The sequence below is a fragment of the Choloepus didactylus genome (genome assembly GCF_015220235.1).
Source record: "Choloepus didactylus isolate mChoDid1 chromosome 25 unlocalized genomic scaffold, mChoDid1.pri SUPER_25_unloc1, whole genome shotgun sequence".
Classification (NCBI taxonomy): Eukaryota; Metazoa; Chordata; class Mammalia; order Pilosa; family Megalonychidae; genus Choloepus; species Choloepus didactylus.
Window position 1 is genome coordinate 721,641 of NW_023637606.1, and position 27,890 is coordinate 749,530.

At 53.8% G+C, this 27,890-nt stretch overlaps 1 protein-coding gene across 7 annotated transcripts; it reads left to right on the plus strand.

Moving 5' to 3' along the window:
* The first annotated feature begins 6,947 nt into the window (after window positions 1-6,947).
* On the plus strand, window positions 6,948-27,672 carry PWWP3A (PWWP domain containing 3A, DNA repair factor). Of its 7 annotated transcripts, none has more exons than XM_037823840.1 (15): window positions 7,665-7,701; window positions 7,957-8,049; window positions 8,446-8,576; window positions 9,132-9,217; window positions 10,263-10,333; window positions 11,910-12,809; window positions 13,937-14,038; window positions 15,941-16,011; window positions 17,570-17,646; window positions 18,596-18,656; window positions 20,655-20,730; window positions 21,288-21,338; window positions 22,100-22,539; window positions 23,715-23,803; window positions 25,501-27,672. In XM_037823840.1, the coding sequence occupies exons 3-15, from the start codon at window positions 8,520-8,522 to the stop codon at window positions 25,556-25,558; spliced, it is 2,139 nt and encodes a 712-aa protein (XP_037679768.1). In that variant the 5' UTR covers window positions 7,665-7,701; window positions 7,957-8,049; window positions 8,446-8,519; the 3' UTR covers window positions 25,559-27,672. The 7 variants fall into 7 exon arrangements, with proteins under 7 accessions (XP_037679772.1, XP_037679768.1, XP_037679770.1 ...); XM_037823842.1 differs by having other exon boundaries at window positions 7,686-7,701; window positions 7,954-8,049; XM_037823841.1 differs by lacking the exon at window positions 7,665-7,701 and adding an exon at window positions 7,771-7,830.
* The last annotated feature ends 218 nt before the right edge of the window (window positions 27,673-27,890 follow it).

Consider the following 27,890-nt stretch of genomic DNA (forward strand, 5'->3'; position numbering starts at 1 on the left):
CGATTCCATTTGTATGAGATGCCCAGAGCAGGTGAAGGCCCAGAGGGAATGGGACTGGGGGGCCAGGAGCTGGGGGCAGTGACTGCTCTATAGGCATGGGGGTTTCCTTTAAGTCAGGAGAATGTTCGAGAGCTGAGTGTGGTGACGGTGGCACCACTCTATGAATATACTGAAAGCCACCGAACTGCACATTTTAGATGGGTGAGTTGTGTGCTGTGTGAATTATATCTCAATAAACCTTTTTTTTTTTTTTTAAAAGAAAAAGAGTATCAAATGAAGCAACTAAAGGTGGAGGTGGTTGGCTCTCAGGAGTGGCCACGGATGATTTAGGGGTCTGTTTTTTCCACAATAAGCCTATTTGATATTTATTCAAACTTTAATAGAATTATTTTTAAATGTTTGATGGACCCACAAGTGCAGCAAACATCCTTTTAAAATATGCCTCTGAACCAATTCTCCTCAATTTCTGAAGGCTGTGCAAACACACACACACTGCTGAAAGCTTTGTCTGTCAGGATGAGATTCTAACTGTTGCCCACAAAAGTTCTTGCAGGGATGGTGAAACCATCATAGATTCCCAAATTCTATTTGTATCTCTGGAGTTTCCTTCACAAGGCCTCTTTGGGGAAAACTGCACGAAGCCAATTAATAAGTTACATATACTTATAATAAGGTTGCCAAATCTAGCAAATAGAAGTAAAGAAGGCCCAGTCACATTTGAATTTCAGATACATAATGAATAATTTTTTGGTTTAAGTATGCCTAAGAGGCTGCATTCTAAAAAACACTCGCTGCGCCCCTGGACTGAAGCGTAACTGGGCGCCCCGTTTTCTCCAGCGAACCTGCACCCGTGGCTGCTGCCATGATGCGGTGCTGGAGCTGGTGCCTGCAGAGCCTGCCAGCTCACTGTGGAACCATCTGTGGTTTGTGCCGGGACTCGGGCTGGGCACCTGGCCGTCACCCCTCACCCGCATTTCCTCTGAGACGGGCGGAGGTTGTGTCTGGGCAGCCCCTGGGGGTCCTCCTGCTCCAGGGGGAGGCAGAGAGAAGTGGGAGCCGGACAGGGCTCGGTTCTCAGGAAGGAATGTTTCGGGTATAAGGGAAATCCTGACTTGGCATGCCAGGATCCGACCCAGAGTGCCAAGGGCTGGTGGAGAGAGGAAGGGGGGAAGGGTGGGGGCTGACGGGGACGGGCCAGCGGAGGTCCTGGGAGGCTCTGCCGTCTCGACAGTGACAGACTTGACTCACTCGCCCCAGAGACGCCCCAGCCACGAGTGGAAGCTCTGGGGGGGATCTGCTTGCTCCAGGGCTGTCTTCTCTAGTGTTTATTCGTGGAGCACAGAGTGAGCAGACACTGGGCACAGGCGCATGCCAGTCCAGAGGATGCCCCTGCAAGCGAGACGGCCGAGTGCCAGCTACCTCAGAGGACACCAGGCCAGGGCCGGCAGTGAGTCCATGGTTGCGGCTCTCAGGCACAGGTGGTTCTGACCCCCGGGGACCCGGGGAACTGTCTGGAGACATTTGTGGTTGTCACGACCAGGTAGTGCAGCCCTCGAGTGCGGGGCACCCAGGGAACGGGCCGCCCCATGTCGGCCCCAGTGGTGGGAACTCCTGCAGGCCGGGGCCTCAGTGAAGCCGTCCTCGTCAGAGCTGCAGCCCCTGGGCAGCATGTGGTTGGGCGGCCGCCAGGAGCAGGGCCCGACCCAGGGTGCGGAGCTCCCACAGGGCTTAGCTCAGGCCTCGCCGGTCCCCGGAGCCTGAAAGAACATGTTCCCTATCAGCTAAAGCCTGGTGCTGTGGAGACGGTTGGAAAATGTGTACTCTTTTGGCCTTTTTTTAAAAAAACAGTCGCAGAAGTAACGCAGGCCCAATGCAACCTGTCACACAAAGCAAAGACATAACGGCTAGCACCCTGGTCGTCTCCCCCAGGCCCACTGCCGGCATCTTGGGCTTCTGTGGTGCCTCGGCTTGCAGGGGTAGCGTGGGTAGAGAGGAGGATGTTGGGGCTTTGTTTGCACTGGAAGCTTGGCTCTCCTCGGGCTTTCTGTGAATCCCTGGCATTTCCCAATGGCCACCTGACTGTCCCTTCCTTTATTTGACACCCTTTGGCCACCCGCCTATGAGCGCTGGCCGGGACATGCCTGGATGACCGTGGCTCCAGCGAGCCGGGGGACTTGGGGCTTTGCCTGCTGCCTCATCCTTCTGCCTTGCTCTGTTTCAGCTGAGATCTCAGTGCAGGGCAGGTCCTGCTGTCCCCAAGTGGGCAGCTGCCCCGAGTCCCCGTCCGTCCCCTCTGTCTGCAGATCTGCACAGGCCCCTGCCACCCCTCCTCGCTCCCCCACTGCACGATTTTCTCCTGTAGAGTAGTTTAGCATCCCTCTGTGCCCCTGTCATCTCAGGCCCTCAGGTACTGATGAAGGTATTTTCCTAAACAGACAGGTCATGCCTCTGAAATGAGTTCTGGTGCCAGCTGGGGAGGTTAAGTTTTCCCATCCTTGACTGCACAATGAGGGACAGCACATAGTCACTGTCCAGGGGAAACAGAGGCACATGGACGAATGTCCGCGCTGGGACAAAGAAGTGCTGTGGCACGGCGAGGCCACACCAGGTGACGCAGCGGCAACAAAAATCTCCCCGGCTCAGGATAGGAATAAGCAAAACGTGCACAAGAGCTGCCCGCCGCAGGGGCCCAGGCTGACAGGGCCCATCATCAGAGCGTCCGGGAACGGGCAGAGGCAGGCTGCCCATGGCACTTTGCTCACATTTCCTTGGCTGAGTCTGAGTTTGGGGTTTGGGTGGGGGGCAGGGGGAACCACATCACCCTGTGCCCCGGAGAAGGGAAATGCCCTGTTCTTAAGGTATCGCCTGGGTGTGGGGTGCAGAGGGAAAACCTGCCCCACAGATTGGGGCTCTCGGAAGGATTCTCCAGCAAATGTTGAGACTCGAGTTGGGCCTTCAGAGTGAGCTGGCCCAGGGCGCGCACCAGAGACGAAGGCAGATGGACAGACAGACGAGGGGTCCTTGAGAACTGCGACCGGGTAGACTGAGGGATGCCCACCGCATCTGTTCTTTACTGGAGACGCTGTGCCCCAGGGTCTCCCCCGACTGGTGGGGACGTGTGCAGCCCGTAACGAGTGATCACACACTTGGAGGTGGAACCAACACCCGCTTCCACTGTTGTGGTTGGCAGCCCAGGCACGGATGGACAGGTCCTCGTGGGGTGCTGGCAGAACTTGTTTCCTGGCAGCTGTGTCTCTCCAAAAGGGCCAGCCTGCTCGGGTTCACCCACCAGGGTCACCTTTGGATCAACTAAAGGCCGACTGACTGTAGACCTTATAATATGTGGAAAATCCCTGCACCTTTGCCATATATGACACAAAGGAGTGATGTCACACCATGGGTCCCGCCCCAACTCCAGCAGATGACATCACACAAGGGTGAGGGTCGCTGGGAACTGTCTGGGCTTCCTGCAGCCACCGGACCAGTGACCACAGGCTGGGCGCCTCTGAACCACAGAAGCTCATAGTCTAGTGGTCCTGGAGGCCCAGGGGCTAGAATCAGGCCAGAGGCGGGCTGGGCTCCTGCTGAAGGCTCCGGGGCTCCTTCCTGCCCCTTCCGGCTTCTGATACTTGTTGGCAATCCCTGGTGTCCCTGGGCTGGCAGTGGTCACGTGGCCTTCTCCCCAGGGTCCGTGTTTCTATGCCCAGATGCCCCAGTGTGGCCCCACCTCGAAGGCCCCGGGACCGTCAGCAAACCTGCCGATGGTGCCAGGGAAGCGGCTGAGAGCAGGGAGGAGGACCAGACGGAGAGGGCCCAGCGGAGCATGGAGGGAGCAGGGCTCCGGAGAAGGCCACAGAGCAGGCTGCGGCAGCTGTCGCCGGGGCCCCACAGGGGTGCCGAGGAGAAGGGTGGCCTTTCTCTTCAGGGTCTGTTCCTGGCCTCCCAGAGGGCAGCAGGGTCTTCCCTGCGATTTCCCAGGCCGCTGTGGAGGCCACCAAGCAGCAGCAGCTCTGCTCTGCTCCTCAGACCCAGAAGTTCCCTGGGGGGGCACCCCATTCCCTCTCCCATTCTCCAGGAGCCTGCCCCAGGGCTCCACACACTACCCATGGAGGGTGAGAAGGCTCCCGGGAGGACTGGGCCATGCCTCCCTTCCCAAACACCCTGAGAGCAGCCACCGGGACGCTGCAGTGGGAGCACACGGGAAGACTCAGGAAAGGCCACTGCTTGAGGCTGGGCACCATGGCCCCCAACAAGCAGAGCCCACCAGAGCAGGCTCTCCCTCAACTCCACCCCAGCGTCCTCCCCACTGCACACCGCCTCCCTGAAGCCCACCCTGCTGTGAGCACGGGAGCCCCAGCCGGCGCTGCAGGTTCCGCTGGGCCCGTAAGGTGGGGGGACCAGGAGTGCTCACAGCCACCCCCGGGGGGCACGGGGAAGAGGTCCATCCTCGAGATCCCTTCTCCCCTTCCTCCTTGAGGAGAGTGGGTGACTTCTGCAGCCTTCCCACAGCTTGGTGCAGCCCTGCGCCGGCATCTCACCCCTGGGATGTTCTGGATCACACCTTCCACTTCCCCGGGCTTTCTGGCAGGGGGCAGGATGGTTCTTAAGCCGTCCACTCCCCAGTCCCCGGAACCTGGGCAGAGGTGACGTTACATGCATAAGGGCCTCTGCGGTTATCCAGGCACATGCGCACCACAAAGTCTCCTCAGGAGTGAAAGGAACGGATCCCTGATACGGGCTACAGGACAGGTCTCGAGGGAATTAGGGTGGCTGAAGGAAGCCAATCTCCAGAGGTAACACGCCGTGCAATTCCACTTATACAACTCTCCAGAAAGGACAGAATTGCACAGACGGAGAACGGTTGAGCAGTCCAGGAGTTGGGGGTGGTGGGGAGGGGAGCACGACGTGGTGGTGGTTGCGTAAATCCAGGATAAAATGGCACAGACCTCTCCACATGCCGTACCACCCTGGGCTCCTGGTTTCCATCCTGCATTGTAGGTACGGAAGACATAACCACTGAGGGAAGGGCACGTGGGGCTTCACTGTACTATTTTTGCAAGTTCCTGTGAATCGAAAGTTATTTCAAAATAAAAAGTTAGGGGGAAAAACCACAACACACCCTCGCAGGGCTCCCCACGACCCTCCAGGATAAAGACCCAGGCCAAGGGGCCCCCCGGACCTTCTCCCGCCCTGCCTCAGTCTGGCCTCACCAGCCTTCCCTTGGGTCCTTGGAGACGCTAGGTCTGCTGCCGTCTCAGGGCCTTTGCACATTCCCTGAGCCCCGGAAGCCCTCGCCCAGCGCCCAGCCCCATCCAGACTAGGTTAAGTCCATTATTCTCATGGCTCCCCATGTGGTGATACAACCTCATCAGGTTATATCAGGTGTATTTACTTGTGTGGTGCAATGGTTAGCTGCCTGGGCTGTGCAGCCGGCTGCAAGTCCTAGCTCTGCCTTGCATGAGGGACTTAACGGCCTTACACCTCAGTTTCTCTGTCTGTAAAATGGGTGTGAAAGTCTGTTCTATTGGTGGTCCCTGTGTCTCCTGGTATTCACTCCCCTATACAATCCTCTGTTCTGAGTTCTGAGCCAGCCTATGACCTGCTTCAACCAAGAGAATACGCAGAGGAGATGCAGCGCCAGTGCCAAACTGAAAAGAGACACATGCGCCATATCCCAGCCTCCAGGTGACGCGTGAACCGAATGCCACCACTCCCGTGGATGCTGAGACTGGCCGGGGAACCAGCCATGGAAACCGGCTCAGACTGCAGACTTAGGAGCAAGTAAGATGCTTGCTGTTTCAGCTGGTAGTTTGTTAGGCAGTGATAATCAAAACCGTGGAGATAATTTTCACAGACCCCAGAGAGTTCTTGCATTAAGCAACTCATTACTTATAAAGTGCTTATACTAGTGCCAGCATATTAAACGTTTTCTGTTAGGCTATGTGTTCCCCGAGTGCTATTTTCCTCCCCGTTGCATGCCCAGCGCCTGTCACCAAGTGGTTACTCCAGTATTTGTTTCAAGAATGAATATGCTTCCCAAGCCACCGAGCTTCTCCGTTGAACTAAAGGTCTTCTTCCAAAGCAGTGCAGACGACGGGCAGATTTGTGGGAGAAAACCCTCTCGCTAGACCCACGCTGCTTGAGAAGTCAGTTATGGTTTTAATTAAAATTTTTTCTTTGAATTGAAATACCTCCTGAACATTTCTCCCTTGTTATTTCAGACATTGTAAAAAATAAGCTCCATTCATATTTTGGTCAACCCAACCCCTTTGGTTGGACATTTCAGGGTCTTCTGATTTTCCGTCCGTGATCTAAATCAGCCTGCAGAAAGCAAGCTCCACCGCACAGAAATTTTTGCACACATCTGATGCTGTTGTTATGCTAAACCCTGCAAGTGGAAATTGCTGGGTTGGAGGGTCTGAGCATTCCCAAGGCATCTGACAGGTAATGTCACGTTGCTTTTCGGAAAGGCACCAGTTCAAATTCCAGCAGCACTGTGTGTCCATGCCCATCGCGTGCCCCACACCGGGGCCGGGCATCATCGTGTCTTTCATCCTCGTTAATTTGATGAGGGGTGAGAAATGCATTAAGTTTGTTACTGAACCGTGAGCTAAATCAAAGATGAACATACACGCACGCCTCACGCACACCCCTCATGAGCCAGTCTGAATCTATATTTTCTGCGATGATTGAACTGCAACCAGACCCTAATGAGGCCATAAGGGGCTGTACTGGAGACCCCGGTCATCCCGTGACCTTCTTCACACCGCGCTGCAACCTCCAGTTGAAGCCAGGGCAAGCCGCTCCCTGCCTGGTTATAGGGCGCCATGGAGGTGTCAGGTCACCCCGCAAGCCCCCCAAATCAGGCGATGCCACGGAGGAGACCCAGGGAAGGGAGGGGGCCGTGCCTTGGTGCACGGAAGTCGGGAACCCGGAAACCGAGGGGCAGGGTGGCCGGGGAAGGCTCGCGGCCGGTGCCCCGGAGGCTGGCGGAGGGGACCAAGGGAAGGAAATCAAGACGGCCCGGGGGAGCCCCGATCCCGAAGGCCTCCCCGGCTGCACGCGCTAATTCACGGCCTCTGCTCTCCTTCCTGCCGGAGAACCCGATCGGGGCCGCCGAGACCCTGGAAAGATGCGAACCTCCCCGCCAGGACGCTGCCGGGCTGCGGGGCCGGGACCCCGCGCACAGGCAGGCCGGGCCGAGGGCGAGCGGGCGAGGGGACCCCGAGGCACCTTCCTCCCGGGCTCCCCGCCTGCCAAGCCCCGGAGTCCCCGGGGCACCGAGGGAGACAAAGGGCCCCCGGGCGGGCCTCGGCCTGACAGGAAGACAAAGGCGGGAGCGGCGGCCGAGGGGACAAAGAGGAGACGGCGCGGCAGGGCGGGCACCCGCCGCTGGGCTTTCGGGTGTTTTTTTCCCTCTTTTGAATTAAAAAAAAAGCCGACTTCCCTCACACAGGCCGGAGCCGCGCCGGGAAGATGGAGGCCGCGCTCGCGCTCTCCTCGCCGCCATCGCGGGCTTCGCGCCCTCCCGGGCGGAAGGGGCGGGGCGCAGGGGCGGGGCCGGCGGCGCGGCGCGAGCGCGAGCGCCCCATTGGTCGGCGGCGGCCCGGGGGCGGGGCTTGGCGGCGCCGCGAGGCCGGCCCCGCCCTCTGCGCCCCGCGGGGAGCGTCGGAGGCGGCGGCGGCGGCTGAGGTGGCGGCGGTGAGCGCGGGGCGGCGGCGGCGGCCGCGGCGGTTGGCGCTGCGGGCTGTGAGGGCCGTTGTCGTCGCCGCCGCGGCTTCCGCGCCCGGGCTCGGGGGCGCCGGGGCAGGCCCGGCGGAGGCGCCCGGGGTAAGGGCGGCGCGGCCCGGAGCCGCGGGGGAGGGGCGCACCCCGAAAGCGGCGGCCGTCCCCGGGGCCTCCCTCCCGGCCTCTGCACCCCGATCCCCCCAAACCTGCCTGCCTTCCCGCCAGCAGCCAAACCCCGCCGAAGCCGTTCCCGGTGTCATGCGCGGCCTGCAGCTGCCCCTGTCGTTTGAGGGGCGTCGCGGCCGCCGTGTGCCTCCCATGGTATTTTATTACATTTCATTTCATTTTATTTTATTTCTGCGCCGTGGTCAGCGATGAACTCCCCCAGGAGGGGAAGGTCGTGAGCTTGGGCTCTTTAAAACGCCTCTGAGCCTCGGTGGCAGACACGCCATGGCTCAGGGATGTGTTATGCAGGACCCTTTTAAAAATAACTGAGGCGGAAGCTTCCAGAGGGCAACTGATGGTATATTGTTTATGGAAAGCAATGATAATAATAATGCAGGCTCCCCCCTGGGTCCCGAGGCCGCCTGGGTTTGCTTCTGAGCTCCGGTCGGGTGGCTGCAGGTTGCAGAATTGAGCCATCCACCTTGCCCCGGGCTTCCCCCGCGTGGTGACAGCCGCCGACTGGCATAAACCCCCGTGCACATTCTGTTGCAGGGCACCTCCGGCGTCAGACCTCCACGGCCCTTGTTCGTGCCAAATCGCTGCCGCCCGCCACATGCGTCTCAGTCATGATGGATGCCCAGTATGTCCTCTGCAGATGGAAAACGCGATTATGGCCCGCAAAGGTGACAGCCGTTCTGTAATTTCAGGAATTAGGAGTGGCTTGGGGGTGACAAGTTAAAGTCTCTATCGGGAGACACCTAGGAGTGGCCTCGGCAGAGTAACGGAACCAGAGCAGTTGGCACGAGTCCTTCCTCCTCTGTTTAGTGGGGTTTAGGTCTGGAGCTTATGAGGTTATGCTTCTGGACATGTCTTTTTTTCCACACTTAAACAAAACAGAACAACCAAGTCAGCTATAAAAAGGCACGTGAGGCTGTAACTCCAGGAAATAGCTGGCTAGCAGTCCTGTGATAGTAAATAAACGTTGAATTGTGCAGCGGCCTTCCAGCTCGGCAGTAGAAAGCACGCCAGGCCGAGACCTGGGAGCCAGGCGGTGCCACGGACCCCTGGGCCTCGGTTTCCCTGTCTGCAAGATAAAGAGGCTTGGACCCCAAACCTCTGGAATCCTGTGGTTGAGCACCCTTAAAATACATCCATATTTGCATATTGCCACTGCTTTTTAGTTTTTCAGCCGTTCTCTTTGTCTTAACAAGGAATTCTTTTTTTTTTTTTAAACATAGGTTTTGTTCAGAACGGAGACTTCAACAAAAAATAAGAGGAAAAAGGAATTTTTTCTAGACGTTCAAATACTCTCTCTAGATGAAAAGTTAAGTGTGGGTTTTGTATGCCGTATATATGTATTTTTTTTTCTGTATGTGATTTCTGGTCATCATCTCTGTTATTAACCTGTTAGTGCTCATTTTGAGAACAGCTGTTTTTATTTTATGTCAGTTTGGAGACTGAAAAATATATACGAGAGGATCTGTGAGAACTACAAAGACAGCACTAGAGAAGTTGAATAAATAGAAATTCTACGCCTGGGGTGAACTTTCTGTGGGTTTAAAATGGGGGTATATCATCCCCACAAATCTGTGTGTCTTTTTTTTCATCAAAAGACAAAAAAAAAATGACTTTTGAGCTTTTCATTCAAGAAGAAGCTATTATTCAACATTCGAAAGGCAGCTCTGTACTGTCCTGCTCTTGATTATGGTTGCAGAAAGGTAGAGGACGGCTAGAACGGGGGTGATAAAAATGCACAATCGTGCAGGACTGGCGTGGACATGTCTGTCGGGAGAATCCCCAACTCAGAGGCATAAAACGAGTTTAGCAATAGTTGAAAGTCCCCTGGCTCTCCCTGCCCCACTCGTCACTGCGAGCTGTATTTTCAGAGCTGCCTCCTAAGCTTGTTTTGTCCCCAGCTCACACTTTCCCTGCGGCTGGGAAAGTAATTGAATACTTGAGTTTAAAAGGAAAGCACATCCTTTTAAAAACTAAAACACACCTGCTGGGCTGTAAACAGCTTTTAGTGACATTATCATCCACTCTGAAAACCTAACAAAGGAGTTATTTGTGCAGTTGAAAGTAGGATTTGCCTCATGAAAGTCACAATTTGAATTCATTTTTACTCTTAAACCCAGCCAACCTTCTCTGTCTTGAAAGGAGAAAAAAAGAAAAAAGCACGTTCACCAGGGCCCTTGCTGCCTCTAACCTCAGGCATGTGGATTCCTGGTTGGCTGTGAGTTTTGGTCTAAATGGAAGGTTGAGAAGGAGGGAAATGAATTTAATTCCTTTGTCACCTAAAAGGAAAACATGCTTGAAGATGTCCCCGTGGCCTTGGCCAGTGGCGTGTAACGTCGTTTCTGTCTCCACAGAGTGAAGGTGAAAAGCACGGAGGTCAAGAGCCTGAAGAAGTCTCAAATCGAAGACATCGCTTCTTTGTTAGGTAAGAACATCTTCCCAAGAAACCATTAAGTTTTAAAGTAAGAGAGAGGCTTTAGGAGAATATAAAGACTCTAGGTCAAAATTTATCCCGTTCACCATTTTTTCCCTTTATACCAGGGATTGTGAATTCCCTGAGCTGAAAAAGGAGAAAAAAATGGATCTATCCTCTTGAACAGTCTCAGAATTTGCTCCCAGAGCAGATCCTATTCTTGACCCCCTGAATGGCCAGCGGTGTGTTTCTTGGTTGTGTCCATGGCCTTTGGTGTCTAGAAGACACAGAATGAGTTCTTCCCTGGAGAGAGGGGAAAAGTCATTTTTCCTTTGCTCGTTCCGCAGTAGGACTGGGAAATGGCTGTGTGGCTGGCTGGGCTGGCTCGGCCGGCTTCCTGTCTGCCTCAGGTTTGAGAAACACCTGGTTTTGTGTTTAAAATTCCAGACCCGAACCCAGGGGAGAAAGGACGGTGTCACCCCCGTCTGCACTGGTGGTTGCCCGCTGTCCGAGGGGCTGTCGTGGTAGGGGCGAGGCGGGTGGGAAACGGGCACCCCCACCTCTCCTCATTCCTCCTTGGCAAGCCTCTCCATCCACCCACTGCCCCTTTTGTATTTTACGGGTGAGAAACACTTAAACCCAGCTGGGCCAGGGGCTTGTCACGTACACACGCAACCAGCAGACAGATCAGCGACTATGTGCATACATAGTCGGAGCTAAGCAAACTCAAACCAAAAAAAAAAAAAATTTTCTCCCCTCAAAGTGGGAGTGTTTATTCCATTTGCAAAGAATAACTTGTTTTGTGTAAAGATTGCCCAGAATTCCTCCTGTCACATCCCTCAGGTTGTGCTGACGTCTGTCTCCTGAAAGCCGTCCTCATTGTTCAGATCGTGTCCGGGACCTGCTGTTTGTGGGTGCCTTTAGTATGAAACGGGGAGAAATACTGTTTTGATTGAGGTATTATGCCTGCTGGGTTGTGATATTGCATCCATCACCTCGTTCGGATAAATAGCACCATATCTGTATGGCGGAATGAATAAATAAAACTATGGCAGGACAGCGGTTGGGCTGGAATTTGAAATGCCCTTCTGTAGATGTATGGACGATTTCTCAACCCATAAGGAGTCCTTTTAATCAGCTATTTCTTGCCCTCTCTTCCCAAGTAAGAATACATTTCCAGCAGAGTTCTTTCTTCAGTTGGCATTGGATTGAATTTGAAATTGTAAGGCTGAGAGAGGATTTGCAAAACATTTGAATACATTTTATTTGTGGTATTGTTTTGGAAGTGGCAGGAATTTGTCTTTTTAACCAGTGAGGTTAAGGTTAGTACATTTGTGTTTTGTTTTTTTTTTTTTTTTCTTCCTCAAAAAAGCGAAGGCTGGCAGCCCTGAGCAAGCAGCTATTGTTTTGTAGCCTTGTCCCCCTTTTGGGAAAATGTAGGTGAGAAATGTCATTTCTCCTTTTCACTCATTTAGGTGAGAGAAGCAGCAATCAAGACGATTACAGCAGCCATGCTTTTAAATCCGTGACGTGATGGGGTGCTCGTGTCTAGACGTAACCCGGCGTTGTTTCTTTTCCGTCCTTGCAGCCTCACAGAAGGAAGTTCCCGCTGCACCCCTGGAGGAACTGGCCTACAGACGGTCGCTGCGAGTGGCCCTGGATGTTTTGAACGAGACAACCAGCTTGAGTCAGGGAAGCTCTTCGGGAGAAGAAACGGCGGCCCCATCTCAAAGCCAGAAGCCTGCAGAGCCAGCTTCCTCGCCCTGCGTTTCTAACTTGTCCGCTTTCTGCCGTGAGGACCCATCGGACAGTCCTGGACTGGAGGGCAGTGAGAGTGGACGGCAAAGCGCATCCCGTTCGCTGACTCGTACGAAGGGTCTCAGGTGCAGAGCGGACCTGAGGAGGGTGCTGGGGAAGAGGGACAGCCCTCGAGCCCTTCTGGTTTCTTCAACCAGAGGTCGTTCGAGAACACTCCAGAAAAACTGGAGAAACCCAAGTAAAAAGGAAAGACATTCAGCAGAGAAGTCCAGCTTGTGCGAGAATGTGCCCTCACTCTCAGAGGGAGCTCCTGAGATAGAGAAGGAGAAAAAGACAGGGGGCCCAACAGCTCTGCCTTCGCCTCCCGCAGCCGGACAGGAGGGTACAGGCGGGCAGGCCCGAGGGGACCACCCCGTCCGGCCAGCCGGTGGCCTTGCCGTGCTCCTGCCCTGGCGGAAGAGGGCGGATGACGCCTGCCAGGGGACCAGGGCCCGTCCCCGCGGGGCCTGCCGAGGTGCTGGAGGATGCCCCGCCAAGAGGCGGTGCCCGGAGAGCCGCCAGAGCGCGCCTGCCTCGGGATTACCCACGGGGGCAGCGCGGTCCCCCAGCCGGGGGCCCAGGGGGCACATGACCTTGCGCAGTGCCTCTAAATGCGACCTGCCCCTTCCACACGCTCCTGTGGACAAAATGGGGAGCTTTCGTCTCCCGGATTCTGAGAAGGCGGAGGAAGGTAAAAGTGTCTCAGTGGAGAGTCGCGCTGCAGTGCCCGGGAACGCCGAGGGTGGAGTTAGGGTCTCCGCTGCCGGTTCTGGAGAGAGGCCCTTGTGTATTGTTGATCAGCTCTTAAGGAGATCACTACTAAAATAGATGTGGAGCAGAGCTGCCCTGATCCCTCTTTTTCTGTCTCTCTCTTTGGGCTATAATCACGTCAACTTCTCCCCAGGATTTGTGTGTTTTTATTTCTGTTTTGAACCAGAGGGTGCTGAGTGGGGGCCTGGGTGGAGTGTGGCGGGATGGCTGTGTGTGATCGTGTGACGGAGGCCCCTGGAAGCCTGGTGGCTGTGACGGTGTCGCGGCTGCTCCCCAAGGATTAACTCTTATTTGTAACTGTTGCAGAAGCAGTAACGCATTCCCATTTCAGTGGGCAGGAATCTCAGCAGATTATCTTACTTGAAAGGCTCCTGGCTTTTTAAGAATGCCTGTGCAGATATATTTTTTCATGGTTGCAGTCATGCCCTGTGATTTTCCTCATTTTAACGTTGCTCATCTGACTTCTTTTTGAAATGCTAATTCAGAAATTTTAATTACTGCAAAGTTAGGTATCTTGAAATCCATTCTCTGCACCCTTAGCGTGTAGGTTTCTGTCTTTCTCCTAAACTTCTTTTGGAGGCCATCACCTCAGCACATCTGAAAGCTGCAGGGAAGGAGTGTACCTCTTCGCCATTTTAGAAGAGATAGTGCCTGCACCCCTGCCCTGCCCCCTGGGTGCCTCCTGGTTTCCGGTGCCCTGCTCCGTTTTCCATCCGGAGCTCGAGGCCGAGGAGGACTGAACCACACTGGGACATGAGGAATTCCCACCTGGAATTCATTCCACTTCCTGCATTTTAGATCGCAGTTTCTCAGGCTTGCCTTGCATTTATGAAGCGAGAGGCATTTTCTCTCGCTCTCTTTTTTAAAAAAATTCCTCTTTAAAATGTACTTTAATTGAAACACCCTCTCACATTTGTCAGTGTGAAGTTCTGCTTAACACAGAATCTTGTCTTTTGTATTGATGGTCTTGTATCACAAAATATTTTTGTGGGATGAGTCACCACGACAGTGCCTGACAATGAAAGTCTGCTCTAACGTTGTTGACAGACCGTCTGTCTTCCGGAGAGTCCATGGATTTCAATTCCATAAATTCTATCCTGGAGGAAGATGAGGATGAGGAAGAGCCACCAAGGATCCTTTTATACCACGGTAAGGGATGGGTAGGGCGTGCTTCAGGCCGAGTGGGATTCTCGAAAGAGGCTGGCTGGGGTGGAAACCTCGTCGGAGACTCCGAAGGAGGCTGAGGCCTCCTGTTTTCAGTCCTGTAGCGTGAGGAAAACCGATGCAAAGGGAGGACAGACCCTTCGACCCCCCCTGGAACATGGCAGCTTTAATTTACCTCGAGCCCATCTCCTCCTCCCTTCAGTGGGAAGGAACCGAGCTAGGTGAAGAGCGGGTCAGAGCTGCCTGTAGGGTGGCACCGCAAGGCCCATCTCTATCGGCGGTGGCCGTGTGTCCATCCAGCGAGGCTGCAACTGCGCCCACGGGAGCAGCCCTCCCCCGCCCCGCCCATAAGGACCTGTGTTCACCAGAGGAAAAAATGTTCCACTTGATGTGTGGACGGGGTTAGCTACAAATGCACACAAAGATTTCAAACCAGCAGCGAATGGCAGGTTGGTTTGTTTCATGAACTAAGTCATCTAGACTCACATATTTTCATCTCAACATAATCTAGTCTTGCTTTTTATTTTTATTTTTATTTTTTTTACCTTTTTATGTTGAGATCATCATAGATTGACAGGGTGTGGCCCCTGGGCCTGCACCCAGCCCCCCACGGTGTTTGTGTGATGTTGCCCGAGCCCTGTCTGCAGCTGGGCAGGTGTCCTCTGTTGTCCGTGTCCATCCGCATCTGGGGACATGTGTGCAAAGAACCGTTAAATGGTTCTTTTCTCCCCAGACCACGGGTGCTTTCCCACCATGCTACAGTGTACTTAGAATTTCACATTCTCCCCTTCTATTGCTTGATAACCCAGACGTTTTTACATTTCCACATGGTTTTCCAATTATTCTTAGTGGCAACTAGTTATTATTTACTAAGGGTGGGTGAAAAGCCACCCCCACCACACCCTCAGCCGTTCGCTGTCTTGGCTGTCTCGTTGTGGTGGGTGCTGGGTGCACGCATCGTGTTCTAGGAGAGCGTTTTGGCCGATCTGCTCCAAGGGCAGGTTTCCCGGCCCTGAGGATTGTCCTCTCCAGCCACCCCCCAGCCGGCTCTTTTGGCGTGAGCTGTTTTTCCTCCGTTTGGTGTGGTGTGTCTTGCACAGCGGAATGTCCTGAGTGTTCACCGGCACTCGGGTGGGTGCACCCCCTCCTCGTTTCGGAGGCTGGCATTCTCCCCAGCCTGCCTCCCTTTTGTTTGGTCTCGTTTTTTGCTTTACAGACCTTTTGATTTTTTGTATAGTTGAATTTTTTCTTTCTTCTGTAGAAGTGTCTAAACTGATAGAATCTTTGTTCTCTGTGTCTGTTTCCTAGTTTTTTTGTTACTTGATTTTTTAAATTATTTACTCATTCTGGTGTTTTTTGGTAAAAAGTCTAAATTTTCTTCAAAAATAGTTTTGAAGATAATACATAATCGTTTAAATTGTTTTTTTTTAAGACTCAAGTTTCTCAGACAGATAAGCTTCTTAGAATTTAAGTTCTTCTATCTGAGTCTTTAGTGTTCATTTCTGATTTTATATCACTTTTTAAAAAATATTTTATTTTGAAATAATTTAAATTATACAGAAAAGTTGCCGAGATGGTACATGGACTCCCACTGTCCCCAGCCAGCTTCCCACATGTTAACATCTTCCAAAACCAGGACACGCTGAAAAATTAACAGGGTCCCACACGCCCTTAATGAGTGCCCCTTTTTCACATTGTCATAATTGGCAGTTAGACTTAGGAGACTTGACTTATGAACCTTACTGAATGAGTTACATTCCCATCAAGTATAAACCGTTTCACAGTCATGTTTTCTCAAGCTGTTGCACTTGGTGCTTGATATGGATTTGACTTGTCTATTCTTTTTGTTTTTCTTTCTTTTTTTTTTTCCTTTTCTTTTAATTCTAGAACCACGTTCGTTTGAAGTAGGAATGCTAGTCTGGCTTAAATACCAAAAATACCCCTTCTGGCCAGCTGTGGTAAGAACAACCTCTTCTGTCTTCTAGAAGAAGTTCAGTAAAGACCCGGGAATTTTTATTCACTCGTCCTGAGTTTTCGATAATTTGATCTGGGCAAAATGTTTTCATTATTTCATTAATATTGGGAAAAATTGGCAGGTTTATAAACAAGACACATTTAACTAAGTGAAAGTGAAAACTCATCAGTTCGGCACAATTTATTGTAAGGTGGAGAGGTGATGTTTTTACCGAGCAGGCTTAGAAAAACCCTGTTGGGAAAAAATGTCAGCAATTTGCTCCTCTTAAATACTATGCATTTCAAACTTTTTCCCATTAGACCTTATTAATTTAGGCCGTATGGTAGGGGTTAGTTGTTTGTATGAAAACATATTTAAAATCCTCTCAGAGTTGAACAGTGTCGTTGATGAGCTTAAATGAAGCCAGATTTTTGGCTCTTCTTTATGTCTAGAAGGTGCAGATTGTTAATTTGAATGTTATTTTCAGCAACGCCACTGTCCCAACTTGTTAGGCCTCTCTCTCTCTCATCTTCTCCCCTTTGTTGTCCTCCCTTTATCTCCTCTGTCATACGCAGCATTCTGATTTTTTCTAGCTGTATTTCTTTAATTTCATTAAGAGACAGCGAAGTTTAAATCTAAAAGGTGTTTGACTTGCAATAGTCAGGAGAAGCTTTTTTGTTGTTTTTAATAGATCTAATCTCACTTATCACCAATGCCTCTTTGCATACAGTTATAGGAAAAATAGTATTAAAGTATTTTTTCTACATAAACCGTGTGCCTTAAACAGATTTCTAGATAAACTGGGGATGATGAGGCACCCACTGGGGATTTGGGGCAGCCTCTGGATGCAGCCATTAGGGAGGCTGAGTCCACCGAGGCCCTTCTCTGATCCCCCCCACCTTAGGCATGAGCTCCCCAGCAGGCATCCCGTCTCCCTGCCCTGCAGTTAGCACCCATCCTCCCACACCCTTCTAGCCCTTTCCTCATTTCCGTCAGTTCCTGGGGTCCCTGCCGGGCTAACGGGTAACTGATGTGTTGGACTCAAGGGGCATAAGATGCAGCAGCTGACCTTGCTGTGTGGGTTTGAGAAAGCAGGGGTGGGGGGCACCTTCACATTCTCCAGATGACCCCGTGTGGCCGGCAGCTGTGGGAAAAGACTAAATTAGAGTCAGGTCAGCGCGGAGCAAATCCATGACTGCGTGACCTTGGCGTGTTCCTGAACCTTTCTGAGCTCACCTTGCTCATCAAAAAAGGAGAATAAACCTGTCCGGCTAAGCCAGTGGGAGAGTCGACCAGGATGATGTGCAAAAGCAGGTGCTGTTCCTTTTATTAAACAGAACAGACCGGAACTGCCTGCTTCTGCTCAGGTGTAAAACCACGGAGCAGAAGCAGCGATTTCTGGGGACTTGCCTGCCGTAGACGGCCTGGACCACCCCGGTGTCGGTGACGGTCCTCGTGTGCACCCATTGTTTGCCATAAAGCTAACTGGGGTGATGTCGGGGAAGTGTCTTGTCCTTGAGCTCTTTGTTCTTGATGTTTTTTTTTCTTGAATTTGCCAACAGGTCAAAAGCATCCTACGACGAGATAAGAAAGCGAGTGTGCTCTTTATCGAAGGGGACATGAATCCAAAAGGGAGAGGGTAAATAAAGCACACCGCTCTTTGCTTTCTGTCCATGGCCCCGTGTCTCAGTTTCCAGGTGAAGATCTGCCGTCTCTCGGACGGATGCCAGTGATGGAGGGGAGCCGACCAGAGGCCCCTCGGCCAAGCCTGAGAGTGGCCCGTTCGTAATTAACCCTTCTTGTGATTCGGATCTGCCCGGAAGAATAACCCAAACACCGTATTTAGAGGAACTGGTTAGACCTTCCAGTTTCTAGTGCCCAACGTGCTGACCTTGAAAAGCGGCTGAATCACTTGCTGAATCCCCCCGTTCCCCAAACTAACAAACCGTGTCAGTGCAGGGCTGCGAGGGAGCGTCCCTGCTCCAGCCGGGGCCTTGCCGCTGGGTAACTGGCTGGGACGAAGGCCTTTGTGCAGGCGTGTCCAGCGCCTCCCTCTCACCAGGTTTTGGTCAGAAGCTTTTGTGGGTCACAGATAAGCCATTCGCTTTCTAAATTTTGTCTAGCCGTGTTTTTATCAGACACCAGTCCTTTTTGACCATCCTTCACCGTGGGATGGAAATGGATGGATGTGTTCCCCTCGGGGTGCCCAGGCACCCCTGAGCTCTCGGTTTTTTGACCCTCCGGTACTTCTGGAGCACCGCTGCCTCCCGCTGGCGGCTGGGGGTGCAGGGTAAAGAAAGACCACAGCTCCAGCCAAGAGGGTGCGGGGGCTGCCCCTTCCCGCTGTCTGTCCCCCCCACGGGCACAGTCCACGTCTTCTGAGCTTGCCCCGTCCCCTCAGGCACCCCCAGCTCCTGGCGGCTTCTTGGCAGCCGTGGAAAAGCCCGTGAGCGCCTGATAAAGAAGCTGGTGCCTGGTGAGGCTCCAGCGGCCCTCTCTTGTTTTTATCGGAAGAAGGGAAAATTTTTTTTAGCTGATTCGATGAAGTTCATTCATTTTTAACTTTTACTTCTTTCTGCTTCATCAAGTATCACGGTGTCTCTTAGAAGATTAAAGCACTTTGATTGTAAAGAGAAACAGATGCTTCTGGTAGGTGGACTATTATTTGTGCTTGTTTCTTTAAACGGTTTACTTTGTGACTCGTACATTTGTCCTTGTATATAGTTCTTGACATCCAGGGCGTGGGTGCCCTCGTATAAATGACCGTGGGAAGTAACGGTTACGGCCGGCCACGCTGACTGAGAGTGTGTCCCATGCCCGGCTCTGGGCGCCTCCTTTTGGGGATCACTGCACCAAGTTCTCACAACCACCCTGGGGAATTGTCGGCCCTCTTTCCCCCGTGTTACAGGTGAGGAAATGGAGGGGCTGGTGAGCAGGGCAGCTTGCCCAGGGGAGCTCAGGGGCTGCTGGCTCTGCCCACTGCTGACTGTGTTCAGGCCAGGGGCCCCTTGAAGTTGGGGACCCCTCCCTAGACAGAGGTCACACAGAAGGCAGCTCTCCGGAAAGCACTCTCCCGTGCTCTGGATGGGTCCAGCTCTCCCGAGGATGCATCGGCATCTTACCACGTGCTGTGTCAGTGGTCCAGGGTGTCTGCCCTGTTCAAAGGCATTGTCCGTTGCCACCCGGGCACGGCTCGTTTTTTGACTTACCAACTTTCCAAAACAGTGGGACGGAGAGCCGAGGGGTTGGGTGCCTTTTTTTTTCTTTTTTTCCCCCAATATTTAACCCTTGGAAAGGTTGACACCCAAATGCCCTCACACCTTCCTTTAATACTTGGGCATTTCTTTAAGATGGTCAGCCCCATTCCATGTCTGCTTGTCTGTGCAAGTTTGTTGCCGGCAACTTGACGCCCGTGGCCAGCTGCTGGGCACCCAGTTTGCAGTCACAGTGTCCGGCAGCCAGCGCTGGCTCGGAGGGGGCTGGGAGCTGTGGCCACGGGAGTGTGCCATGTTTCTGAAACCCAGATAAAGGAGCACGCGGGACCCAGTTGTCCCACGTTTGGGGCTTGCCAACCTTGCCCCTGTTTACAAAAGGGCAGTTTCAACCTCAGGAGTCTAAACAGCTTTCCAAAATGGTGTGCGTGGGGCAAAAAAGAGGAGGAGGCATCTTCTCACTTTTAGGTCCGTGCTTTATTATCCCCAGAACGGGTTATAAGAAAACCGTGTGTTGTCCTCTTGGCTGGTTACCCAGCATGCTTTGAGAGGGCCCACAGCCGACCCCCTTTCCCGGGTAATGTGGTTTAAATCCTGGTGAAATCATGTGCCCGGGGAGCATTGAGATACTGGTTGTTTCAGTTGCGGTGAGTGTCGTCTCAGGACGTCCCTTCTTAGTTGAGCTCTGGATCCCGGGATTTGTGGAGGTGGCATCATGGGGTGTTACAGCCTTGTGGCGCGTGGCAGAGGGCTCTGCCTCTCCCCCTTTTGAGGAGCTGCCCATTTGCCGTCCACATTTGGGTCTATGTGGCTCGTCTTCTGCTTGATGGGCCCAGACTGACGTGACAGGCCCCAGGCCCCGTTCCATCCCAGAGCACCCACTGTGCTCCCACCTGACAGCACTGCATGTGCCGTGAGCTGTCCCTGCACCAGGCCCTGGAGAGCCTGCCTGGCACTGTGACGGCTGGGGAGGGGGGCTGGGGGCAGGGGGCGGGTAGAGCCGGGAGAGGGTCACAGTCATCTTCACACTGCTGACCTCGCCCCGCAGAAGGGGCAGCTCATCGGGTCCTGCCCCTGGCGAGCCGAGCTCCCTCCCTGCCAAGGTCATTGCTTTCTCTAGGCTGACTCAGCCCCATTTTCACGACAGGCAGGCTGCTGTGGCCGTGCTCTCAGGATGGCTGATTTCAGAAGGCTTTCTAACTGCTCTCCGTCTGCTTGAAATCCAGGCATACTTGAGGGTGTCAGTGACCCTCGGCCCCGAGTGCACACGGGCCGGTCCCCTCTGGGGCCCAGAGCGGTCAGCAGCCTCAAGGGGGTACCCCTCGAGTGGGACACGGCAGGGTCCGGGGCTGTGTCGCATGGCTCCTGGACCCCGCCGGCAGGTTAGGCCGCCCTCCGCCTGGCACTCACGACCTGCTCTCGGGTCTTGTTGCAGAACGAAGCCAAGGAGTCCTTCAGCCAGGCCATTGGCTGGTGCATGTCTCTCATCACCGACTACAGGGTCCGGCTGGGTGAGTGAGGATGGAGCCAGAGGATGGACACCAGCAAGGGCGGGGGCGGCACGGGCTCTGAAGCGTCCTCTGGGCAGCCCGGCCACGGCTGCATGCGGGCAGAGCTGCTCCTGGTCCCGCCCAGCTTGGCTCTTCCAGCAGAGCAGAGGCCAGTGTCCCCGTCAGCTGGAAGAGCCATCTGCAAATCGTCCTTGACAGGCAGGCGGGCAGGGAGCTGGGCACAGGCAGGAGACAGGCTTTCCTCGTAATCTGAGAGATGGTGTCCGTCTGAGGTCTGCCTGGGGAACTTTTAAACTGTGGCGTTAGTGAAAACGACCTGACTTTTCTGTTTTCCCTTGAAGACTTGCAACTTCAAACTCTGAGAGTTTTTTTGGGGGGTGATTGGGCCAGTACCCCATACCCTGCTACGTCCCTCTCTTTGGAAAGCTTTGAAAGAGTTGTCTGGTTCAGTTTTGGATGAGAAAGCCCCAAAGATGAGGCTTTTGATCTGTTGAACCTAGAAAACAATCTAGAGACTCTCCTGTTAATGTCCACACGTCTTTCTCCCCTTCCCACAGGCTGTGGTTCTTTTGCCGGCTCTTTCCTGGAATATTACGCTGCCAAAATCAGTAAGTCCACAAGTAAATCCCTGCAAGCATAATGTTCCTTTCAGTCCTTTAGAAATAACAGTCTGCTCCTTCTCGTGCTCCTCCTCGAGCCTGTTCCTGGTTTCCTGGGCGCACAGCGTGACCCTGCCCGCCTCACCCCCGCCCCCCACCCGCCCCGCGCCTCCATTTGCCCGTCAGGTGAGGCTGCAGTGGGGACGGGGACCCGGACGGCTACACCCACCCGCCTGGTGGGCTTCAAAGCCCTCAGTGCCCCGAGTCCCCGTCAGTGTGAGGGATTTTACAATCACATACTTCGAGGATGTTGCCTAAACACTAAAATGTTTAAACAGCACATGTCCTCTGCTTCTGTCATCGATAGGCATTTTTAGCTACTGACGGTGACATTCCGTTCCTCCTGTCGCTGGAGGAACCGAGGTGGATAAACAGCTTATTCCTCAGCAGGGCCGAGGGGCTGCTGGCTCTTTTCTGCTCTTCATGGTCGAAGAGCAGGATGAGGAGGGGTCTCTCTGGGACAGTTCAAGGGCCTGTCAGAGGGAGTGTTCTTTAGGAACGTGAAAGTGCACTTTACTGGTGTTTTATAGAACTTGGGTATCAGGCACCCCTTCAGCCACGGCCCTGCCTCCCCGCGGCTCACGGCCGGTGGCTCCTGCAGAGCCCTGTGTGTCCCTGCCAAAGGCAACAGCCCTTCCCTCATCCCCCAACCCCGGCTGCAGAGCCCCCGCCCTCCCCGGTGGAGCCCACAGGCCCATGCTCACTTTCAGGTTACCCCGTGAGGAAGCTGATCCAGCAGGATGTCTTGGGGACTACGTTTCCCCAGCTGAGCAAGAGGGTCCCTGAGGAGCCCGTGAAGGGGTCCCCTCGTGGGAGGGGGAGACGGCCCTGCAGGAGAATCCTCCCCGACCGCTCCCGGGCCGCACGGGACCGGGCCAACCAGAAGCTGGTGGAGTACATCGTGAAGGCCAAGGGCGCTGAGAGCCATCTCCGGGCGATCCTGAGGAGGAGGAAGCCGTCCAGGTGGCTGAAGACCTTCCTGAACTCGAGCCACTACGTGACATGCGTGGAAACATACCTGGAGGACGAGGAGCAGCTGGACCGTGTGGTGAAGTATCTGCAGGGAGTCTACCGGGAAATGGACAGCAGGATGCTGACGCGGATAAACGGCGACAGGATAAGATTCATCCTGGACGTGCTGCTGCCCGAGGTGAGCTGCCGAGGTGGTTGGGGTCTGCTGGGGGCTTGGGGAGGGGCCGCAGCACTCGGGCTTGCACCGCATTCGCGCTGGCCATGGGGGCTTGGCCCTTGGGTGCTGGATGTCCTTCTAGAACTGTACCAGGGGCTGCTGCGGCCTGTGGCCCGGCTCTCGCCGCTCAGCCTCTGCGTCCCTCGGCCTTTTCGTGGGCAGTTGAACGGGCCCTGGTGCACTCGGATGCCATCATCAATGGCCGGGAGAATGAGCTGCACATGCTCCGTCCTTGTGTAGACGGTAACGTTCCTAAACGCACTCGAGTATAATCGTAACCAGCTGGGGATCAGGACCTGGCGTGGGACAAACAGCGTTTTTAAGTTCATATGGTATTTGGAATTTAAGAGAGGGCACCTTAGGGTATCTGTTTGCAAACTCAAAAATTTCTCACGTCATAATTGTGGAAATTTTCAAATATAGGCAAAAAGAAAATGGCTTGGTGAACCATAACGTGCCCACCCGCCACCAGCAGGAGCACGCGCCACCCCTCCCTCCCTTCCTTCTTCCTCTGTAACTGGTTTCCACCAGCAGGGGATTCTGCCCCCCGGGGACCCTGGCGATGTCTGGGTACACTTGGGGTTGTCAAGCAGGGGTGGGGGCTCCTGCCCTCAGTGGCTGGGGACCAGGGACGCTGCTCAGAGGCCCCCAGAGAACAGTTGGCCCCGAGGCAAGCAGCGCCTGTGGGCAGACCTTCCGTAAGCCAGAGGCCTGAGAAAATTTCTAACTTGACCACGGTTCTACTTTGGCTAAAAAACACGAACACTGCTTCCTTGGTATCAAACATCTATTGAGCATTCAAATTATCCCTGTGGCATTTTTTATATTTTTACCATAAATTTAAAAATTCTAAACACTGCATTTGAGGGTTATGGGTCCTGCCCTTTAATCTCTGCTTTCGGTGACTTGAACGTTCATCTCGAGTCCAAAAGATCGTGTTAGTGATGTAATTCAGTGCTTTGCTTACAAGCAGAGATTTCATGGGTTACATGGTTTTTGAACCATAAACCAGGAGATGTCTAGAAATAAGCATGTGATTGTGTTGGGCTAACGACCGGTTTCTCAGAGAGAAACGTGCCTTTCGTCGGGGTCGTGCTTCCCGCTCCCCTTTGTTAAGTCCCCATGCCCTTTTGCAGGCCATCATCTGTGCGATTTCTGCAGTCGATGCAGTCGATTACAAGACAGCCGAAGAGAAGTACATAAAAGGACCCTTGCTCAGCTACCGGTAGGCTGTTTTGAAACCATTTTGCAATTTCCCTAAAAGGCTTTTACTTCCACACACGGCAGTGGCCTTGACCACTCTCCCCTCTTGGCTGGTACACTTAGTGCATAAGCTTAAGAACACACAGCAGCACATGGCAGAGCTGTCGCCATGTGGCAGGCTTCCTCTTCCCCGGGTTTGCGCAGTGGACCCATGCGCCGCGGCTGGTTGCCAGTGGGCAGAGCTGGACACGCATCTGGGGCCTCTCGCTTGGCAGCCCATGGGAAATCCGCCCGTGGGGACCTGCCTCCCACAGGAGTGACACAGAGCTGGCCCTGGATGCGAGCTGGGGCTGGGACTGCTTTTAATCTCTCGTTGCAGTGGCTGATGTGTGTTTCGAACTTTCTCTCCTGCTCGCCCCAACCCCATGGTTGATTGAGAAAATACAGCGAGATTAGCAGCCCTGGTTGTCCCTGGGTGATGTCTAACTGGCCAGAGTAAAGCTGTGATCAAGATGTTTCTTTCCTTCAGTGTATTTAGCCACCCTTGGATTTTTGGCCCCCAAAGCCCCTAATCCCAGCCCTGGGCGTGTTGCCAGGCCTTGCTGGGAACCAGGCAGGGCCCGCGTGGCAGTGACAGGCTGAAGACTCAACTTGAGCCCGAGGAGAGGGTCTGCAGCCAGGGCTGACCGGCAGGAGGGCGGAGAGGCTCTGACCTGCCAAAGCCCCCGCAGGCCAGGAGCAGAGGGGGCTGCCAGCCGCACGGGGCCGTGCGTTGGGCCTCGGGGGTGTCTGGACAGCCATACGTCAGCAGGGCTTCCTGCCAAACCGCCCAAGGAAGATGAGATTTGGCTTTGTTGACAGGAGTTTTGACCCAGCAGAATTATCAGAACAAGAAGGGCCTCTTGAAAGAGAACCCTGGCATTTTTGTCACTGGATCTTTAGTGGTCTAGCCTGGCACCCTTCACGTAGGAATGAGGAAGATGGCGGTCCCAGGAGAACGAGGTCGTAGCTGGGGCATCTCAGCTGCTGGGCCACGCTGCTGTCATCTTTCTAACTCCTCTGAAACTTTCACCATTCCACTCCGATGATTGTGTGTCTTCATTTTAATGCTTTACTTTTGAGAGAAGCTGTTCAAAAGGCATTACGGGCTCTTCATGGCTTACACCTGCTGTGAGCTCAGAGACGGGCTGGCTGTGGGGCCAGGATCTCAGTGGTGGGATCAGGGGCGGCGTCCACGTTTTGCCTTTGTCCTCGGTTGGCTTTCAGTCGTGGGTCAGTGTCCAGGGCCCGTCCCCGCCGGTGGCTGGAAGCCGTCCTGTCATGTTCCGCCTCGTCCCGGTCCTCTGGTGATGTTTGAGTCGTTGAGGGTAAACCTGACTTTGTTTGGCCTCCACACTACAAGGCCGTGCTGTAAAGCGTTTTGTGTTGTCCCCATTGTCGTCATAAAAATGGCTGTTTTGCCTTTTTCTGTTTTGTGATGTCATTTATTTTGCCTGTTGTTGAGTTTTGCTTGGTCAGACTTCAAAATTGACGTCCCTGGTTTGCACCTCCTTTTCTCCTGAGGCAGCACCTGCTCCTGAGACGGGGGGACGGCTTAGTCATTATTAACGCAAGTTTCTTAAAAGGGAGGTCAGTTCATAAGGATGATTTGATGCTTCATGCTCTTTAAAACAAAATGATTAATTACTAAAATAAAGTATTAACTTGTGTTTTCTGAAGGGAAAGAGAAATCTTTGATAACCAGGTGCTGGAAGAAAGGAACCGGCGGCGACGCTGAGGAAACCCATAGCCTTGATGGAATCCGGCGTGTCGGCTGCGGGAGGGTCTCGGCCGCGCCATCCATGAGAACCCGGCAGTGTGGGTGGCTCCTGCACCCGCCATGTGGGAACAGCGTCTGGAAAACGGGTCTCCGGGGACGTGTGCGGTTCGGTTTTGGATTTATCTCTGGGCTCCCTGCATCTTGATTTCCTATTTCCACACTTGTGAAGACTCGCTTTTATTAACCTCCCGGTAGCCAGGAGTCTCTCAGCTGTCTTTTGGGAAAGTACAGCTCCTGGAAAAGTTTTTTAAAAGGACAAAATAGCATTTTATTTTATATCATTACTTGGAACTGTACTCACAATTTAATATGAAATGTACGTTCTTTTTTTTTATGTTAATAAGCACTGCTGTCAAATAATAACCGGCAGGACTTTTAAGAGTGTGATATAATGATGGAGCCCCAGGGACATCGTTGTGTTTTTCTGTGTTTTTCTCCCTTTGTGTGGTTCCTCTTAAGATCATTCCTGAACATTCTCTGCCACTCATGTATTTTTGACTGGGGAAAAAAAAATGTCTGTCAGAGGTAGAACCAAAGACAAGTTGCTTCCTTACATTTTGGTGTTTGCCGTGTTTGCTTGTGCAGGAGACTGAACTGAGAATAAATTTTTTTCAGTGGCCTCTCTGCATCTAGTCTGCACATGGGCGAGTGAGTTCAGTGTTCACGGAGGCCACGCTGGCCCGGGGCAGGCCCCCAAGGGAGTTTGGGGCAGGGTCTGTCCTCCGCTGCTGGCCGCTGTTGCTGCCCAACTGGCCACTGCTGTCCTGGGAGTCGGCCGGGCGGCGGTGATGGCATCCCAGCGTGCCGTCACCCACCTTGGAGCAGCCACCGGACCTGCAGGCCGCTGGAGGGAACGAGCACTGCACCCTGGGCGAGGCTCGTGTGGCCATCCTCGGGACAAGGGTTGGGGTCATTCCCCTGGCTGGTGGGTCCCTCCGGTGTCCGAGGCGTACACGGCCCGTGGCCTGGGCATTCGGAGGACACTCACGGAAAGGTCACTTGTTCACTTGAACTTGCTTGGTCCTCGAATGCAGTTGTAGAAATTCTCTGAAAAGTCAAAGCCACAAACCAGCGGATTATTTATTGTAAGTTGATGCAGGAACGTTGCTGAAGTTAATTTTCAGAGTCCGGCGTGAGACAGACCCAAAAGCACCTGCCCGCCGCCTGCGTCTTTATGCCTCGGCAGTGTCCGCTCCGCATCGTGGCCTCTTCTGTCTCCTCCCCCATGACGCAGCTGTCCGCCACCCAGGTGTCCCGGATTTGTGCAGGGAAGGAACCCTTGTCTCTGATCCTTTCCTCACTTGCCCACGTCCACTGTAGTGGGAAACCGGGGCGTCGTGCTGCCCTGAGACGCTAACGTCTGAGGAGACGGAAGTCGGTGAGGGCGACCGCGGTCAGCAGGATGACCGCAAGGCGACGATGTCACACTTGGGGGGCCTTGCCACTGGCAGTGCTCGTCCTGTCGGATCTCACCACGTCAAAGCAGTCCTGTCATACCCGAGGTTCCTCTGGAGCAGGGGGGGAGGCCCCGAGGAGCCCCCCGGGCCTGGGGCTGCAGGAGGCGGGGATCCGGAGCTGTGTTTCCACTGCGTCCAAGCAGGTGGATCTCCCCGGGAGGTGGGTCCTTCCTGACTCCGGGCGGAGGAGAGTGTGCTGGTGCCACGTGGCTGCAGCTCGGACATGCGCCTGTCGGCACCTGGTCCCACTCTGGACTTCCTCGGAGGCAGGGGAGTCACCAGCACAGCCCGGACGGGTGGTCGCCCATCTCCGCAGGGAAAGCCCAGACCCCCAAGTGCACTGCCCACGGCCCAGGCTTGGCATGGGCCTCAGTTTCCCCAGTCTGTGTCGATTACCAGCAAGAGCCATTGTCTCCTATGAATGTATGTGATGTTCCTGGAGATGAAAAGCATCTTTGAGGTTTGGTGGAAACGGAATGACCCAAGGGGAGTGAGTCCATCATCAGGAAGGATTTTCATACATGCTTCTGTTGGCTAATCTTTTCCAAAAGTCTTCTTCACGTACGATTGTTGAATTTCTTCAGACTGAAATTAAATGGTTTTTAGAGCTCTGGCTTCCTGTTTTTTTTGTTTGTTTGTTTAACCCCCCAGATCTGTTGTGTTTCAGGGACCGTGATGTCTGTGTCGAAGCTGCTTGTCAGGAAGACCCAGGCGCCCGGCACAGATTCAGAAATGCAGACGGACCCTCAGGCCCTTCAGGTCCTGGCTGCGAGGGCAAACTCCAATCCCGGGGCCACCCAACAAGCCACGCCAGACACATTTTGCTATCTCCC

Excerpts from the sequence above, each read along its gene's own strand:
- PWWP3A (XM_037823844.1), top strand. The coding sequence starts at position 8,520 with ATGATGGATGCCCAGTATGTCCTCTGCAGATGGAAAACGCGATTATGG. Across the intron at positions 8,577-9,131 it reads CGCGATTATGGCCCGCAAAG|GTTTTGTTCAGAACGGAGAC; the intron begins GTGACAGCCGTT and ends TTTTAAACATAG. Across the intron at positions 9,218-10,262 it reads ATACTCTCTCTAGATGAAAA|AGTGAAGGTGAAAAGCACGG; the intron begins GTTAAGTGTGGG and ends CTGTCTCCACAG.